Here is a 16,256-nt window from a genome sequence, read left to right as displayed (position 1 = left end):
AGGCAAAAAATAAATAAATGTTTACAGAGCAGACCTCAAGCCATGCTGCTGTCTGTCACACTGCCTCTACTTTAGACTTTTTGGATTCCTGGAGTCCTGATGAGTTAGACGTTTTAGTGCAGTGTCGAAATAAAAAGGGAAAACTGCATTATTATTATTTATTTATTTTGCAACCAGTGCTTACCTTTGTGTCCTTATTTAATGCTGTCCCCGTGGCTTGCAGGACCGTCGGTTCAGCGATGAAATCGACAAGCTGACAGGGTACAAAACCAAGTCGCTCTTGTGCATGCCCATTCGCAACAGCGACGGAGAGACCATTGGAGTTGCTCAGGCCATCAACAAGACTTCAAGCGGAGAACTCTTCACCGAGGACGACGAAAAGGTAATTTCATGATCATGGTTGCGGGCAAAAAACGCTGGACGGGTGTCACATGCTGCCACAATACAACATGCATGCGGCTGCCTGCTCGGCACCTGGAGAGTGCATCGAGACAGTCGTGTGCGTTTGTTTCTGTTCGATTCTAACAGGTTGTCTTGTCTCACAACCAGTTATTATCCTCTCAGTCCAAGCGTAATAAGTTTTATGCTCTCCACGCTTGTAAAAGGTAGACTTCCATCGTCACTGAAACCCCCCACAGAGGTTTTGCAGGTCTGAATCCATCAACTTTATCATGCACAAAACAGATACAAGTGATATTTGGATCAGTTCTAGTTCAGGCCCTTTCTCATTTGTGTATAAACAGAATTGCTACTAATGAGTAAAGGGACAGCAGGTGACATGGGTTCGGTAATTTAACTCAGCAATTTTTTTTATCCTGTTAGTTTAATTTGTTTTTTTGTGTGTTTACTTGTTTCAGTAAATTCATGAAAAGATGGATGAAATCACGCCCTATAATGTTTACATACCAGTGTTTTATTTAATAGAATAGCAAATAAGAGAGGAAGATAAGGGTTTTAGTCTGCCATTGTGTCAATCTTTTTTATCACAAATAAACAAATAACCATATTGTCACATGGTTCCATGGCAAAATGGTATTTTGGTCACAGTTTTTAGCCACACTTGCAGCAAGGCACAAGGGATTGCAATGTCCATAGGTCAGTCCATTTAGTACAGATATTTAGACTCCCCAGAGGATGAATCACAACGACGAGTGATCTCACAACCTTTCCTCCAGCTCCACCACGATGTTGACATTTTTCAGTTTGTGTGGAATATCTCTGCATGTGAAATTCGTAGCCTCACATCTACCTTGTTGATTGGCACAAACTCTGGTACAGACATCCGTGGTTCCCTGACAAAGTGTCCTCATCACTTTGGTGATCCCCTGACTTTGCATCTAGAGCCACTAACTGGTTGACGTATTTTGTTCACTGTAAAATGTTTCAACGGCTCTTGGGACAGACATTAATGTTCCCCGCTAAATGACATGTGATAACTCTGGTGATAGCCTGAGTTTTCCTCTAGCGCCACCATCAGCTAAATTTAAATTTGTCCACTAATTTGGTTAATGAACAAATACCTGCAAAAATAATGACCTTCCCGTCCACATTAGTAGCAAATGTTAGCATTCTAACACGCGAAACCAAGACGGTGGCCGTGGATGACGTTACTTGCTAACCATCAGCGTGTTAGCGGTGTCATTGTGAGCACGTTGTCATGCTGACACTAGCACTTAGGCACAGTGGTTCCCAAATACAGCTTTACAGAGCTGCTAGCGTGGCTTGAGACTTTTAGTCTTGTTATTATTGCAGCACAGGGAGTTGAAGTGCAGAGGAAAGAGCAGGGCTGTATGCTCTGTGTCTTCATGATTCATGTGTGGCATTGGTGCTCAGTTTTTTTTGAGGCCAAATACTGTTTTGCGGTGTTAGCGGTACACAAGCCCAGCAGGGCTGTAGTGATGTGAACGGTCATTTTTCATTGCTGTCAGTGTTGTTATACTCACATCTTTGCAGTAGCAGATATATTTTAAAAAAAGATGGATTTCTCTGAAGTAAAGAGGGGATTTTTCTCATATTTTGTCCCATTCACAGGTTGCGATTTGCATTGTGGCCTGCAAGCATGGAACATGCTATGGAAGAGTTCTTTCATTGTTGCTGGTTATTATGACTGATTGATGACAGTTTCTTACAAGTTCTTACAATTTCTTTGTTTTATGCTTTCATTAATACAGTAACTAAAGTATTGATTTGGGTTTTTTTTTTGCATTTTTTCCATAGTAATCTAAAAAAAAGCATATTTCAAATCAATATGTGTTATATCATGTATACAGTTATGAATTAACAGGGCAATGAAGTATTTTCAAATAATTTTCATATAGGTACAATGAAAATGGGAACTGTGAGGACAGCACTATACTGTGATGGTAGAAGAGCCATATTTTTTAGTCTAGAAAAGTAATGCTTCATGATCTGAGAGTATTTTGATTAAGTATCATTGCTAGAGTCACTATTTGGGAAATTTAGTCTAGAAAAACTCAATTTTACTTTATTTATGTTCATTCTGTACTAACTCTTCAATTGGGAATGAAAGTCAGTTAGCACACTCTTTTTTTCTGAAAACTGAAACTTGTCACAAACATCAAGTAATTCATACTATGTGACATAATTTGAATTATATATTCTCAAAGATATGTGGTCAGAAAAATATTTAAGCACTTTTGTCATGTGTATTTACAGGGATGGTTTTGGAGACTTTGGTTGTTGTTTCATTTTATATTTAAATCATATTTTATGTGTTGTGTGGGATAAGATATTTTTCCGTGATAACGCTGAAAAAGCAATGCCTTCATTAGGACAGACAAGCACTCTTACCCGGGATGCATCATCACATATTGTCCTCAGCGTTTGAATGTAGCTCATGCTCTGCTGTCACATCTGTCTTTTCTTCTTGCATCCTCTCTCGTCAAACAGAATATTTTACAAGAAACACTAACTGCACATATGTTGTCTGATAAACAGCAGGCAAGGTTTGCTCTTTCTCTGTTTGTTCCTGTGTCCAGTCTGAATGTAACTAATATATTATTTAAAGAATTCACCCAACTCACTTGTCTGACATGAAGCATATTTGCCCTTAGCAAGAGTCCCGGTGCTCAGGTTCTAGCTGGGTCATAAGTTGTTTCTCAGCATCATCCAGTCTCCTAAGGCAGTGTCCTCCAAGGGGCCGGGACCCTGTGTTATTACCACCAAGAATAACAACATAATACAAGCTTTTCTGAATCTGTAATTGGTTACGGCTTTACTTGTGTGCTGGGCGTCCGTCTTTAATTTAGTGTCACCGTTTAGATTTCACTGTTTAAGTGATTTTGAATGGCTGCCAAAGAGTTAATGCCAGCAAAACAGGGCATGTGGCGGAGTGTGGGGTACCCCAACCATTCCAGTGGAGCTGCTCAGTGGCCCACAGATCAGACTGGTACCAGGCAGCCTCCCGGTGGGAATGTGTGTACCTGTGTGAATGGGACAAAAAGTGGAGTAACGTTGCTGCCATTTTTTCAACAGATATTGTGTTGTTGATGAGATATATAATCTAAATGGACTGAGGAATGCTCTTGGATGACCACCATTCAGAATTTTACTCCTTTGTGAATCAGCTTGACCTGTAAACAGAAAGACACAGATGTTAGTGAATGAAATATATTATACAAATATAATATGTCAAACAGTAGGTGGGGGTGTTACATCTTGCTCTGATCCAGATAGTCTTCTGCTTCTCAGGGGTTGTTTATTTCGCTTATTACCATCTTCAGAGATGCACAAGGAGCACGTGTTTGTCCATTGGCACGCCTGAATAGATATTGCAGAAAGTCAGTGACAAAACATATTGACTTGTTCTGCTATTGCAGCTATGAGCCCCTAAAGTGTAGAAAAGATGAAACATGAAAGCACAAGGCTAGTAGTTTCTGGGGGTTTTTTTAGAGTCAGGTTTCACTGTAGCAAATGACTGTAGTTTTTTATCTGTAGTATGTTTTTGGCCATTGGAGCTCTCCAAAAAAAAAATTCCATCTCTAGATTCTCTCCATTGTTCATAACAGATGCAGATGAGGGATCTTTTTTCTTTTTCCCTTGTTCTGAGTGCGTTTCACATTGCATTAACATCACACTAATGCTTGTGATGGCTACAGCTGAATTAGTAATGAAATGCAATGCTAGCATCACACTAAGCTCCCTGCACAGCACAGCTGCAGCTCTGCTTTTATGGAAGAGGCTGGGAAGATGTATCATGGTTTTCAAAGCATTAAAGGATACTGCAATAGCAGATGTCATTAAAAACTTTAGTGTACCTTTATGAAAAGAAATGTTGTTTAAACACATTATATGGCTGATTTTAAATCCCACGCTGCCTTAATTGTGTTCTGTTGATACCCTGGGATTGGATTGGACTCTTCTGGGGAGCTTGGATAATGGTTCAACCCATGTATAATTGCACTGTCTCATTATCATCTGTGGAAGAATATACCTATTTACTAAATTTAAGCGTATAAGCTGACCTCCTCCTGCTATCTCTATATCTTGGATTGTTGTCTTGATTTAGCTTTTCTTTCACTTCGCATGCCTCTTAATACATTTTTGCATGAAATGTATTATTCACAGGTAGGCATTTTCATAAATTTTTTCCTAATAAGATGCAATTTCCCCCATGTAGGTTCCATCTGCCAAAACAATTTCACATCTGTGTGAGTTGATTGGCAAATAGCATTCTCCCTTCACTGCTGTGCTCCCTCTGGTTGCCAAACTCCCTGTCAAATTGGCTCGGAGCAATACTATAATAACCACTTTCACACGATTTCCCCAATGTACAGCTAAAGAAGAGAGGACACAATTTCTTCTTGAAGTCACGTTTTTAATGCATTGCTGCAGGATATCAGATCAAGTCAAATGTATACAGTGCATTATACCAAACTGGTTTTTACAGAGTTCTTTATATGACTGCAAAAGGTCACAAATATCCTCTTAAATCAAGAGAAGATTTTATAACACGGAACAATGTTTTCAATCAGAGGCCAGTATGTGGGTAAAGACTAGATGTTCATGAGAATGCATTGTATAAGTATGTTGGCGAAGTGCACCTATGAGGTGTACAATACACCGTTTAGTGTAAAAAAACAAAACAAACAAACAAAAAAAAACAAGACAATTTCAAATCAAAACCAAGAACTGGGTGGAATAGGGGCATTGTTTGTGGAGAAAGCATGACGTGTAGTCCTTGCCTTTGTCTCTGGATGAAAGCCTGACCTATAGATTGTTGCCGTGATATTATTAGCCCATATTAGCTTCACTGATATAATATCAATAACTGCAATAGCAGAATATATGTTTTATTGGTGATTTAAAATATATGGTTTATATTTTTAAAAACATTTTGGATGTTTTTGTGTCACCATACTTTGTATTAGACTATCTCAATTATCATTTATTTTTTGCTTTTAACTGTTAGATACCGACCAATGCCACTACCATCTGAATATAAATTAAACATTAATTTTATTAGACATCAATCCAACATTAACATTATACTGAAAAGACTGAAACTGTAACATCAAGCCATGATACATGTTTTTAAATACATGGTGAACACCTCAACGATGGCCGTGTGAAAAAATAGTGGAACGCACTTGAGTCTCAATAATCTGGTTTGAGTGTCTGAAAGACATCGATGCATCCACCTCAATGTAAAAAGGCTACTGCATTATTCTGATTGGCCGCATTCATTTTGAACTGACATTGATATGATGAACTGTGTGTCACTGCCCAGAGAGCAGTTGCTTGGAGAAGATCATTATAAGGGGTAAAGTCTGTAACCTTTCAACATACAGTGCAAATGATTTTCCTTTTTTGCCAATGGAGGATTTCGTCCATTGACACACTTTGCTGAGGCCTTCAAGGATCGCCTCTATTTCTAGAATAAGCACGGACTTTTGAAGGCAGAAGAGATACCTGAAATCATATTCACTCTTGTTGGCACTTCTTACGTAACGGTTATCATTATGATATGTGAGATCTGAAGGGAATGTCTGATAAACACTAAAAAAATCAAAGGTAAAGTGTTGCAAATTGAAAAGTTAACCATGGATCTTGAATTATTAGCTGCTGTTCTTCCAAGTCAAATAGGCTAATTTTGCTTTAAGTCTGACAGAAGAGATAAATCAGAGTCAGAAAGGTTAGGTTATATTTTAGATTGTAGGATGGTCTGCTAATAAATTAAGAAATGTCTGTATGTAGTACCTTACTTAATACCTCCCATAGTCACAGTTTTGGAAAAACATTGATTTTAGCAATTGCCACTACAGAAAACTATGAGAGGAGCAGCTCAGATACAGACAATCTGTATCCTAGTTACATCTGAGACAGACCAGATTTTGCTTCTCGAATTTCTGAGTGGAATACAAGGTTACCTTCAGTGGTTACATTTCCAGGTCTTTTACATGCAAATAAATCCCAACTATCACAACATGAATGGTGCAACTGCACTCTGCTTTTAATTAGTAAATTCCATTATTACCTAATTCTTACGTATTGAAGTTTATTGATGACGCTAATTTTCTCAGACGAGAAATTAGCATGTGTGAACAACCTTGTATCCCTGCCAAGAGCGGTGCCAGTAAACTGGTGATAATGAGGTTCCCTCGATGCTCTCCTGAATAAATTCAATGACTAAATCAACCTTAACTGTCTGGTCTTAATACAAGATTGGGACAGTTTTCATTCTAGATCTCACTATAGTTTCAATGAGTTACCTGTTGCATAAGTAATTAATATAAACAAATGTTTCATGTATAGTTTTTCAAATTGCATTTTTAATCTGTATTTTATATTAAATGAGTTTTTTTTTTTCTTTGATCTGAACATTGCGGTGTGTTGCTTTGTTACACTGCATCGTAATTTTAAAGACAATAACTATAGTAACCAATTTAGATAACACTGATTTGGAAGACACGAGTGTTGCAATTTTTTGCCACAAAACACACAAAACACTCTTTGTTACGATGCTGTTGTCCCGCATCACCAAACATATTACAGTTTAACTTTTGAGAGAAAGGACGTATTTCTTTTTAGGTTTTGTGCTAACTTGTTTACAAAGCACAAGAAAACCTCAAAAGAGTTATTATAATTTGAAAGGTTTAATCAATCCAGTAGTAAAGTTTCCAGGATTCTTAATGGCCACAGTAAAATTCATCAGAGGAGCAGTAAGTGTTTACAAAACATTATCAGTCTTGATGTTACTGCACTGGTGCAACATCTGCTGCTTAGTTATTGTGACCTCTCTTTTGCTCCTGGCTCTTTTCCATGTGCCTGCAATGTGTAGAACAATTTAATTATTTATGGATAATAGCTATCGAGCAGCACTACTGGTGTGGTACGGTGTTTATTAGCTGTTTTGTGTTATTACCCATACATTACAGCCAGTTCAGTATAGTCCAAATGTTAAGTTTGGTTGTATGAAATTATCATTTATAAATCATAATACTGTATAAAGGAGGGAAAAAGATCATTCAATTTGCCTGATTTGTGAAGTATATTTTATTATATGTAATTATTATGTAATTCATGTTGCTATTTATGTAGCTATTCATGTTCTGAATATATAACAGTGGCTTACTTTTTGAAAGTGGTTGAGGTGTAGATTCCTGTTGCATAAATAGTTGATGTCACCTTAAAAAGAAGCGATCATTGCTAAGTGTATTATGCAAAACTGCAATGCACTTTGCTGACACAAGCTAGGGAGTCCCATATGAGACTGGAGAAAATGGAGAGCTTAATTCTTTTCCCCTGAGAGCAGTTCTTGGCAAAACGACAATGGCTTCACCTTACTCCACGTGCAAAGTGAGCACAGCATTTTATATCAGCTAGTAGTTGCTATTTACGGGTCAAGAGGAGAAAGAAAGTGTTGGCTATGTCATTTATCTTGGTTTGCCTCATATGAAATTCCAGTTGTGCAAAAGGCAGTCATTGAGGTTGGAGGAACTGACTGTCCCTGAGGCCTTGGCCAGTTAGTTTCGTTATTAAAACGCTCTTTACTGGTCCGTCCACAGGCAAAAACGTCTTGTTTGTAACGCAGCCCTGTATAATGGTCTGCCTGACAGAATGTAATTAGAGAAAGCAGTGCTTTTCTTGGGTTTGCTTGTTAGTTCCACAGGCAGATCCATAGCCAGATCCCCAAAGTCCAGCTTGCTAATGAATCTTCTCCTGCTGAGGCTATTGATGGCCACTGCCTTTCTGAAAGATCATTATTAGAGAATTCCAAAGGACAGCAGAAATAGCATTATGTATGAGCTTATTGCTCAGCGTCATCAGTTTTCTGTGTCTGGAAAAAACTGTTGCGTAAGGCGCTTGATTATGTAAAATGACTGAATGAGGTGCATAAAGTATTTTTTTTTTTATTAGCATGGCAGAGTAATATTTCATATCACGTTACCGTTAGAAATGGTTTTAATTTAGTGATTTAATTTGCATTGAGCATAATTCTAATCAGTATCATACTATGCTCATCAGTGCCAGAGCAGAAGAATGCTATTTTTGATGGTGTTGATTGATTGAATTTATTTAATGATTCAAAAAATGCACTGCTATATAAGCACAATACTATATCTTGCTTGTCAGTGGTTACAATCATTGAGGATAAAAACAAAGTAAAGCCAAATAGCTTATTTCCATTGTGGTCCTTTCAAAATACAGCAGGACACAAAACGAAACTATAAAACCAGTCAAACACATGTACATTCAGCAGTAGAGTGACAAAGCTTCTGTTTCCCTCTCATTATAAGATCCAGTTTACAGATTGCTGAGGATTTATAGACTGATTTCTTTATAAAAACATGTAGGTTTTCCTACTCCACCATTTTATGTATATGTTCCCTCATTCTTTTGCTCCTTTTACATTGGAGTCTCTCTTTAGTATGAACAATCCATTCTTGCTGTTTCCAACATGCTATTTAAATTCAGGTAGCCCCACTGCCATTGAAATACAGAGTGAGAAATTAATTACATGTACAGTAGCTAACCCGGGAGACCTGTTTGATTGTTAAGAGAAAATGTAGCAATTAGAGCAGGGTTTCTCAGCCTTTTCTAGGCTGTGATGCCATTTTAGGTCTACGATGATGGTGAACCCAGCAATTAGAGTTGTCAGGTTGTCATGTGAATTTATTAATCAATTGTAAGAGCACAGAGTAAGCCCCAAATGTATTATACTTAAATATTAGTATGTTTTAAATACAAGTATATCAAACAAACATAAATAGCCAATATTAGTCAATTAATTCCCTCCGACTGCACATAACATCACTCCTCTTGGGAGCCCCAACTCAAGGCTGTGAACCTGTAGACTAGTTAAAAAAAAAAAAAAAACAAGATTTTTACAAGCTTCAAATTTTCAACACAGTGCTGTAGGAATTGTGTTCCTCACATGTTCATTTGTGGCTGATGAGTAACTGATACATTATCTTTTCTGAAAGGTGAAAGAGCTATCCCTGTATCAGCAGCCACAGCTGAGTAACTTCCCATTCATGTATTGTTGTAGTGTCCGTACCCTCAGGTCGCACTGAAGGCGGGTAAATATTAGTGGGTTTGTTGTACTGATTGTGTTGTTTACACAGCAGCCAGATGCTGAAGATAGATAACTAAACAAAGAGGCAGAGTAAGGAAGCACACAACCTAAATTCTATTGATTCCATCTTATGGGGGCTGGGTGTCTCTCAGATAAGGCCACACTGTGGAGTAATTGTAGTCGTATAGAATTCAACCTGTGTATTCACATCCCAGCTGTCTTTAGAAGAATGCGGTTCAGCCACCTCTCTGCATCTTCTGTAGAGGTTGCCTGCATATTGCTGTTCGCGATGAATCAACAATGGTGAGGAAGAAGGAAATGTAGTTCGATTCCAAAGAAGTGGGACGTTGATTCGATTTCGGGATACATACTAAATATAGTCATTAGGCCACATCAAGTGATTACATTATTTATGTGAAAAAAATAGGAGTGAAAAAAGGAATTTATATTATCAGCCCAAAGCGCAAGTAAGTCAGGCTATTCAGTCAAATGGTAAAATGCCAGTTGAATTGATTTATTTGTCCTAGCAAGTAATGATGCCAATGAAAGGCCATTTCTTATTTGTTCAAGTTCAAAAGCTAAGTTTTTCTTGGACGAAAATATTACTTACTCACTTTTTCTTGTTGTTTCATAGCCAGTTCTAAGATATAACATGACAACATTAAAGGTGCCCTGTGGAGTTTTCTTGTAAACAAAAGTTATGTTTACATTCAGTGTTCTTCTTCTTCACTGCCTTTGTTGGCTCCTTCATATGCTTCTTTGTGCATTGCTGCTATCTGTGGATGAGTGGAACAGCGTGAAACCATTGGAAGGACTGTGTATTGCATTGTGCGCATGCTCTTGCATGATTCAAACAAAATGGAGAACTACACATAAAAAAACAGTTCTGTTAGTGCTGCCAGAGGGGAAAAACTCCAGAGAGTAAAATTATTTCAAAAAATGTGACAGGTGCATGTCACTTTTCAACGATGGTTACATAGCTACATTAAAAAGCAAAACTCCCAAAGTCTTTAAGTTTTAGGTTTTTGGGCAGCTCAGGAAATGTATGTACATACGGCAATAGCTGTGCTTGTGACATCTGAGAGCATTTTGGTAAATAACCCTGTTTTTTTCTGAATGTAGCTCAGTAATGACAGTGTTCAATATGTCCACAGGTGCTGCAGATGTACCTGCCATTTTGTGGCATTGCGATCTCCAACGCTCAGCTCTTTGCCGCCTCAAGGAAGGAGTATGACAGGAGTCGGGTAAGGCCGCAGGGCCAGCAAGCCCCCCCAACCCCCCCACCACCCTCACCCCCCACCTCCTCCCCCCTGATGCTGACATTGAGGCTGAGTATTGATCAGCAGCCCGCTTGCTGCCACTGCAGCGGGGATCATGGAGCAGCATGCAGCCCTGCTTGGACAATTTCTCTGGATCTGTAGAGGGGATGGGCCTGTATCCAGATGAGGGCCTGGGCCATGGTCTAAATCTCCTAGGGAATGTAAAGAGATGCTCTAATTCATGTCACACATTGATCTGTGATGGAAGAGAACATAATGAGAACACAGCTCAGTGAACAGAGGAGAGAAATGAGGAGATCTCCCTTTACACCATATGATTTTTATGTGCTTGTGTTTTAAATTAGATTGGCATTGCCTTAGATAAAGGGCCTAATTGACTTTTATTGGGGAAATAATCATGTTATATCATCCTCTTGGTTTATGGTTTAAGGATAATAACGATAATCATGCAATACCAGCTGAGCGCGACAAACCATTATTTAGAGGGTCCCTATTACTAGTTGCTGACAGATTTCTTATTGAGTGGGTTTTACAACAGCTTGAGGTTCAGATTGTTGGGAATAATGCTAGTGGTGTCTCTTTTTTTTGTTGCTGGTGTTCAGGCACTCTTGGAGGTAGTCAATGACCTATTTGAAGAGCAGACTGACCTGGAGAAGATTGTCAGGAAGATCATGCACCGTGCCCAGACATTGCTTAAGTGCGAGCGCTGCTCTGTTCAATTGCTGGAGGACATTGAGTCACCGGTACTGTTTTTCTCTCTGATGTCCGGCTGTGTGTGTGTGTCTGTCTGTCTGTACATTTGCGCATGTGAATGTCTGTTCTTTCTGTCTCTTAGTTTTTGCCAGCAATTACTGTGTAGCTCCATGCAGTTTTTCCAAAAGCTTTAGCAATTTCTTTTGTTTTCAAATCTCTCAGGTGGTGAAGTTCACCAAGTCGTTTGAGCTACTGTCCCCTAAGTGTAGTGCAGACACTGAAAGCAGGTATGTATGGTGTTTCAGTCATAAAATCTACTCCACTCCTCAGTAACATATGGGCTGATGAAAAAAATAGCTTTGCTTCCAGTTTTCCATCTTCTCACTCCAGTAACCTTCTCCACCTTTGCCTGCCTTTTGCACCACGGCACCTGTAAATTCTGCAAATAGCCTTGTTTGAATCTGTAAAGCTTCCATCAAGGACAAAAAATGAAGGAAGTATAAAAATTGAACATTCTGTAGGTCTGTGGGAATAATATGCTAATTCTAAATAGAAGGTGTACTGTAGGAGCCCTAATGAACTGGGCTTTGCTGCTTCTCTCCACTGCTAGGCATGGCTGAGTGGAGAAAGAGAGGCTTAATATTGTGTAGGATGTTTATGGATGAAAACCAACCCTGAAAGGGAGACAAATTATCCCTAGAGTCCTGCACTTGCCATAACTGATGCGGTCACTTCAAGGCAGTAGTGATAACCGCAGCAGTAATCATAACACAAGAAATACAAATAGTAAGAGATGAGAAGTAATCATAGAAATGTAAGTCTGCTCAACTGGCCAAGTTAGTCTTTCTGACAAAACACACTCCCTTCTGGCCTGTGTTTTTGGTGTCACATACTAAATAAAAAGCCAGTTTCTGATTTGAAGTAATAAAACTGAATCTGAATAACAAAAGCTGCTGTGCAAGATTTATGAGTGTAACTAGGTGAATAAATTTGGTGTCAAAAAGCGAGCATACTGTAGGTTTTCTAATGTGCCTTACAATCCTGAGCCGCCCCCGTGGGGAGGATAAAGTGTACAGTGCTGCTAGTGTGTCTGTGACATGAGACAGAGAAGAGAAACAGAGAATGAAGAGAGAGAGACAGCAAGAAAAAGGAGGTAAGGTATCTTGCCATCTCACAATTGAAGTTTATTCCATGCCGCACTGTGGGTGGGCGTCAGGGCCACACACAGCCATATCACTAGATCAAAGGGGTTCAAAAGATCTGACATCAGGGTCTCTCCATCTTCCTTCTATTGTGGAAAGACAAAATGAGCCACATTGAACATTTCCCTTGTTGTGCTTGAAGGTAAAAAGTCAGCGACAGCCCACTGCACTAAATGTGAATGGGAAGCCTGAGCAGGGCTGCAGGTGTTTTTGTGGCAGAGTGTGGGGGTGTTTGGCAATGAGGAAGACAATCGCACAATTAACTTTTCATTACTTCATAAGCTGCAGGAGAAGCTTACTGATATGCACTGTATGAGAAGTTCATTAAATGAAAGTCACGTAAAAGAGTGTCCACGTGGAGAAATAAAAGTGTCCTTTTGCAAGCTTGCAGCTCAGGTGCGATAGAGAATAAAACCTTTTTTAGTTGAATCCAATAAAAAGGGTGTTTCTTTTTTTTCATGATAAGTTATCAACTAAAGGAGTGTGCTGGAAAAAAAGCATAAAAGCAAGTGTACAAATTTGGTTCAAAACTGTTTCTCCTATTTTTTTCTTTTGTCATCTTCCCCTCTTCATTTTCTCACCCCAGTTTCAAAGACAGTATGGAGAAGTCATCTTACTCAGACTGGCTCATCAACAACAGTATTGCAGAGCTGGTAGCATCCACAGGACTGCCTGTGAACATTAGCGACGCCTATCAGGATCCTCGCTTTGATGCTGAGGTAAACACAGGGGCTTCATCTGAGCAAAATGAGCAGGAGACAATTAATGGTCATCCAGGTATAATTTACATCTACAAGTATGACGCCAAAGCTAGACTGCCTGGTGTTGAATACGTTTCACCCTCCATCCAGGAGGCCGCTTCAGTCCCACTGGCTGGGTGTGGCGGTTTAAACCGCAACGGGATGTTCACCCCTTGGTGTCACATGCAAGTCAGTGAGGTCAAATGGGATTTATTAATTGCCATGAAACCACCTGGGAAGCAATGTTGTGATGTCAAACTGTAACACCCATCCCTGAGCTGTTTATCAGTTTATATTGCCGTCTTGACATTACGTCGCGTGATGTCTGGTCTGATGTGATCTTATGGACTCACAGAACTCACAACTATCAAAATGGGCATCAGTCAGTAGAACTGAAGAAGCCTCTTGGAAATGTCTTCAAGACCAAACATTAAATCCAGTTGCCTTTGATGCAGTACTTCTTTATAAACGGCATTGAATCTTTTCTTATTGGCACCACACGATGAGAAATTACGTACTACCCGGTTTTGCGTTATGTCAGCTGTTAATTGATCTCTGTAGGATAAAGGCCCTTTCGAACCAGGAAGCGATAACCACAGCGGCCGGGGCTGATGCTGTATAGATTCAAATAGAATCCCACGGCGGCTAGCACTGCACTCCGCTCTGCATCCAGCTACAGGCAGCGAAAGTTTGACATGGTCAAACTTAAGTAGCAGAGGCAGAAAAACAGATAACGTGCACACATTTAGGGCACTACCATTATCGCCTGGTCGGGCGGACAGGCAACCAGCAGGCTCTCACTGAAATGAATAGAGGCTGCAACTTGCTGATTTTTGCTTTGAAAGAGCCTTAAGGGTTCATACTGTACCATGCATCCTCCTGTTCTTATATTTCCAAGTAGAGCTGCTACTCCATTAGAGGTGAGGCATGTATGCGTAGTTCATACTTAAGTGGAGAAAATATAATTTGATACTGGAGAGTAGGATATCATTTTAAATCTGTCAATACTAGTGCTGACACTCGACACATACATTCTTTCAATACCTCAATACCTTTAAGAATATAAACATACTTTTAAAATATGTCTCAAATGCATCAGTGTTAAATGCTGTAGTAATACAATGGGATAGGAAGCAGTTTTCTTTAAATAAGATACAGTTTAAAATGTGGAAAAAAATATTATTTTTAATTGGAAAATATCAGATTAAAAGCAAGTAAACAGGAAGGGTTGCAACTAAAATTATTTTTATGAGTTAATTGACCAGTAAATTTTCTTGATTAATTTATTTATCATTTGGTCCATAAAATATCAGAAAATAGTGAAACATGTCCATCACAATTTCCTGAAACCCAAGGTGATGCTTTCAAATAGCTTGTTTTGTGATATGGAAACATTTTTCGATACCCAGTCTCATTTATACCTAAAGCTAAAACAAGAGTATAATGCTGAGCACAGTGCATGGAAATGTGTTTTTTTTTATGTGGGTGGATGGTAATCCTCATATCAGTCTGTATTCACACTCTCACTCTCTTTAGGCCGACCAGTTCTCGGACTTCCACATCCGCTCTGTGCTTTGTGTTCCTATATGGAACAGCAACCACCAAATCATTGGTAAGTTAACTAATGGTCCTTTCTTGTTTCTTATATATAAATATAACATTAATCAATTATGAACTTTGCATATGTTGGCAGAAGGAGAATCAATTTAGAGAGGTGCACTATACTATATGGCCAAAAGTATGTGGACAAGTATAGTGCTGCAGAGATTTGCTTTCATGTAGCCACAAGAGCATTGGTGGCATTGTCACTGATGTTGAGTGCTAAGGTCTGGTTCACAGTCGGGTTTCCAGTTCTCATCAAAGGTGTTGGATGGAGCTGAGGTCAGGCCTCTCCGCCGGCCGACTCAGTTCCTCCACACCAAATTGGGAAAGCACCTCCACTTGGTCCAGCAAGATTTGACACAGGAAGTCATCAGTTTTATTTGAGTGCAAATGGATCAGCATATTTGCCGCAGATGGTTGGTTAGGACCTGTGTGTGTGTGTGTGTGCCTGTGTGTGTGTATGTGTGTGCTTGTGTGCGATGTCCATGTGTACTCATATATTTTTTGCGTAGGTTTAAGTGCATTTGCTGGGCAGGGGAGAGGGAAGAGGAAGAACAGAAACAGTGAAGGGGGAAAAGAAATGCAGTGTGTGTGGGTGGCACCTGAGGATCTGGAGTGAAAAATCATTATACAAAGAAAGAAGCAGGAGATGAAATTCTCAAGTCAAGGACACATTCAGTTAGACAACAAATGTCCTTGTGGCATCTGCCAAGGTTATAACCAGCGCCTTCAGAATATAACCACAAGAATTACTGTTGTGACAACCACACAGTAATAAGGTTTAGTGTCAAATATCAAATGTGAGTAAAATCAATTTTAGCACGTCCTTTAGCAATATGCCGTAAAATTCACTGTAATAAACGTAGCTGGTACTACTTGGTGTTCATTGGGGGATTCATGTTTCAAATACCTAAAAAGATTATAAAAAATGTTGCTTTTACCTTTTTCATTTTGGATTCTGTTTGAATTGCTGAAAAAAATGGAGATGTAGATGGTGGTACAGAGAGAGCCAGCCTGCCAAATTTTAGTTCATAAAGTCAGCACATCACAACTAGGTAAGTTTGAAATAAGTAAATTGATGTAGCGCTGAGCTGGTTGCAGGTCAGGTCTGGCCCAGGGCAGAATTCGACCCCGTCTCAGCCCAACACACCCAGCGAAGAAACTGCACCGCACAGCCACACAACACTATGGGTCATCTAAG

At 39.3% G+C, this 16,256-nt stretch overlaps 1 protein-coding gene across 5 annotated transcripts in view; it reads left to right on the top strand.

Annotated features, from left to right (window-relative positions):
* pde11a (phosphodiesterase 11a) overlaps nt 1-16,256 on the top strand; it is a 41,599-nt gene that overhangs the window by 2,145 nt on the left and 23,198 nt on the right. For 4 of the 5 annotated variants that reach the window (XR_005709050.1, XM_040147582.1, XM_040147580.1 and 1 more), the window contains exons 2-7: nt 224-382; nt 10,693-10,782; nt 11,421-11,561; nt 11,734-11,798; nt 13,300-13,432; nt 14,990-15,065. Coding sequence is in view for 4 of the 5 variants with exons in the window: in XM_040147582.1 (XP_040003516.1) it covers nt 224-382; nt 10,693-10,782; nt 11,421-11,561; nt 11,734-11,798; nt 13,300-13,432; nt 14,990-15,065 (664 nt within the window). In the remaining variant the exon portion in view is untranslated. The remainder of the gene's footprint in view (nt 1-223; nt 383-10,692; nt 10,783-11,420; nt 11,562-11,733; nt 11,799-13,299; nt 13,433-14,989; nt 15,066-16,256) is intronic. The other variant, XM_040147581.1, reaches the window with a different exon arrangement.

Source organism: Xiphias gladius, chromosome 16 (assembly GCF_016859285.1).
Source record: "Xiphias gladius isolate SHS-SW01 ecotype Sanya breed wild chromosome 16, ASM1685928v1, whole genome shotgun sequence".
Lineage (NCBI taxonomy): Eukaryota > Metazoa > Chordata > Actinopteri > Istiophoriformes > Xiphiidae > Xiphias > Xiphias gladius.
The sequence above is the reverse complement of the archived record's forward strand: the minus strand, read 5'-3'. Positions and strand labels throughout refer to the sequence as shown.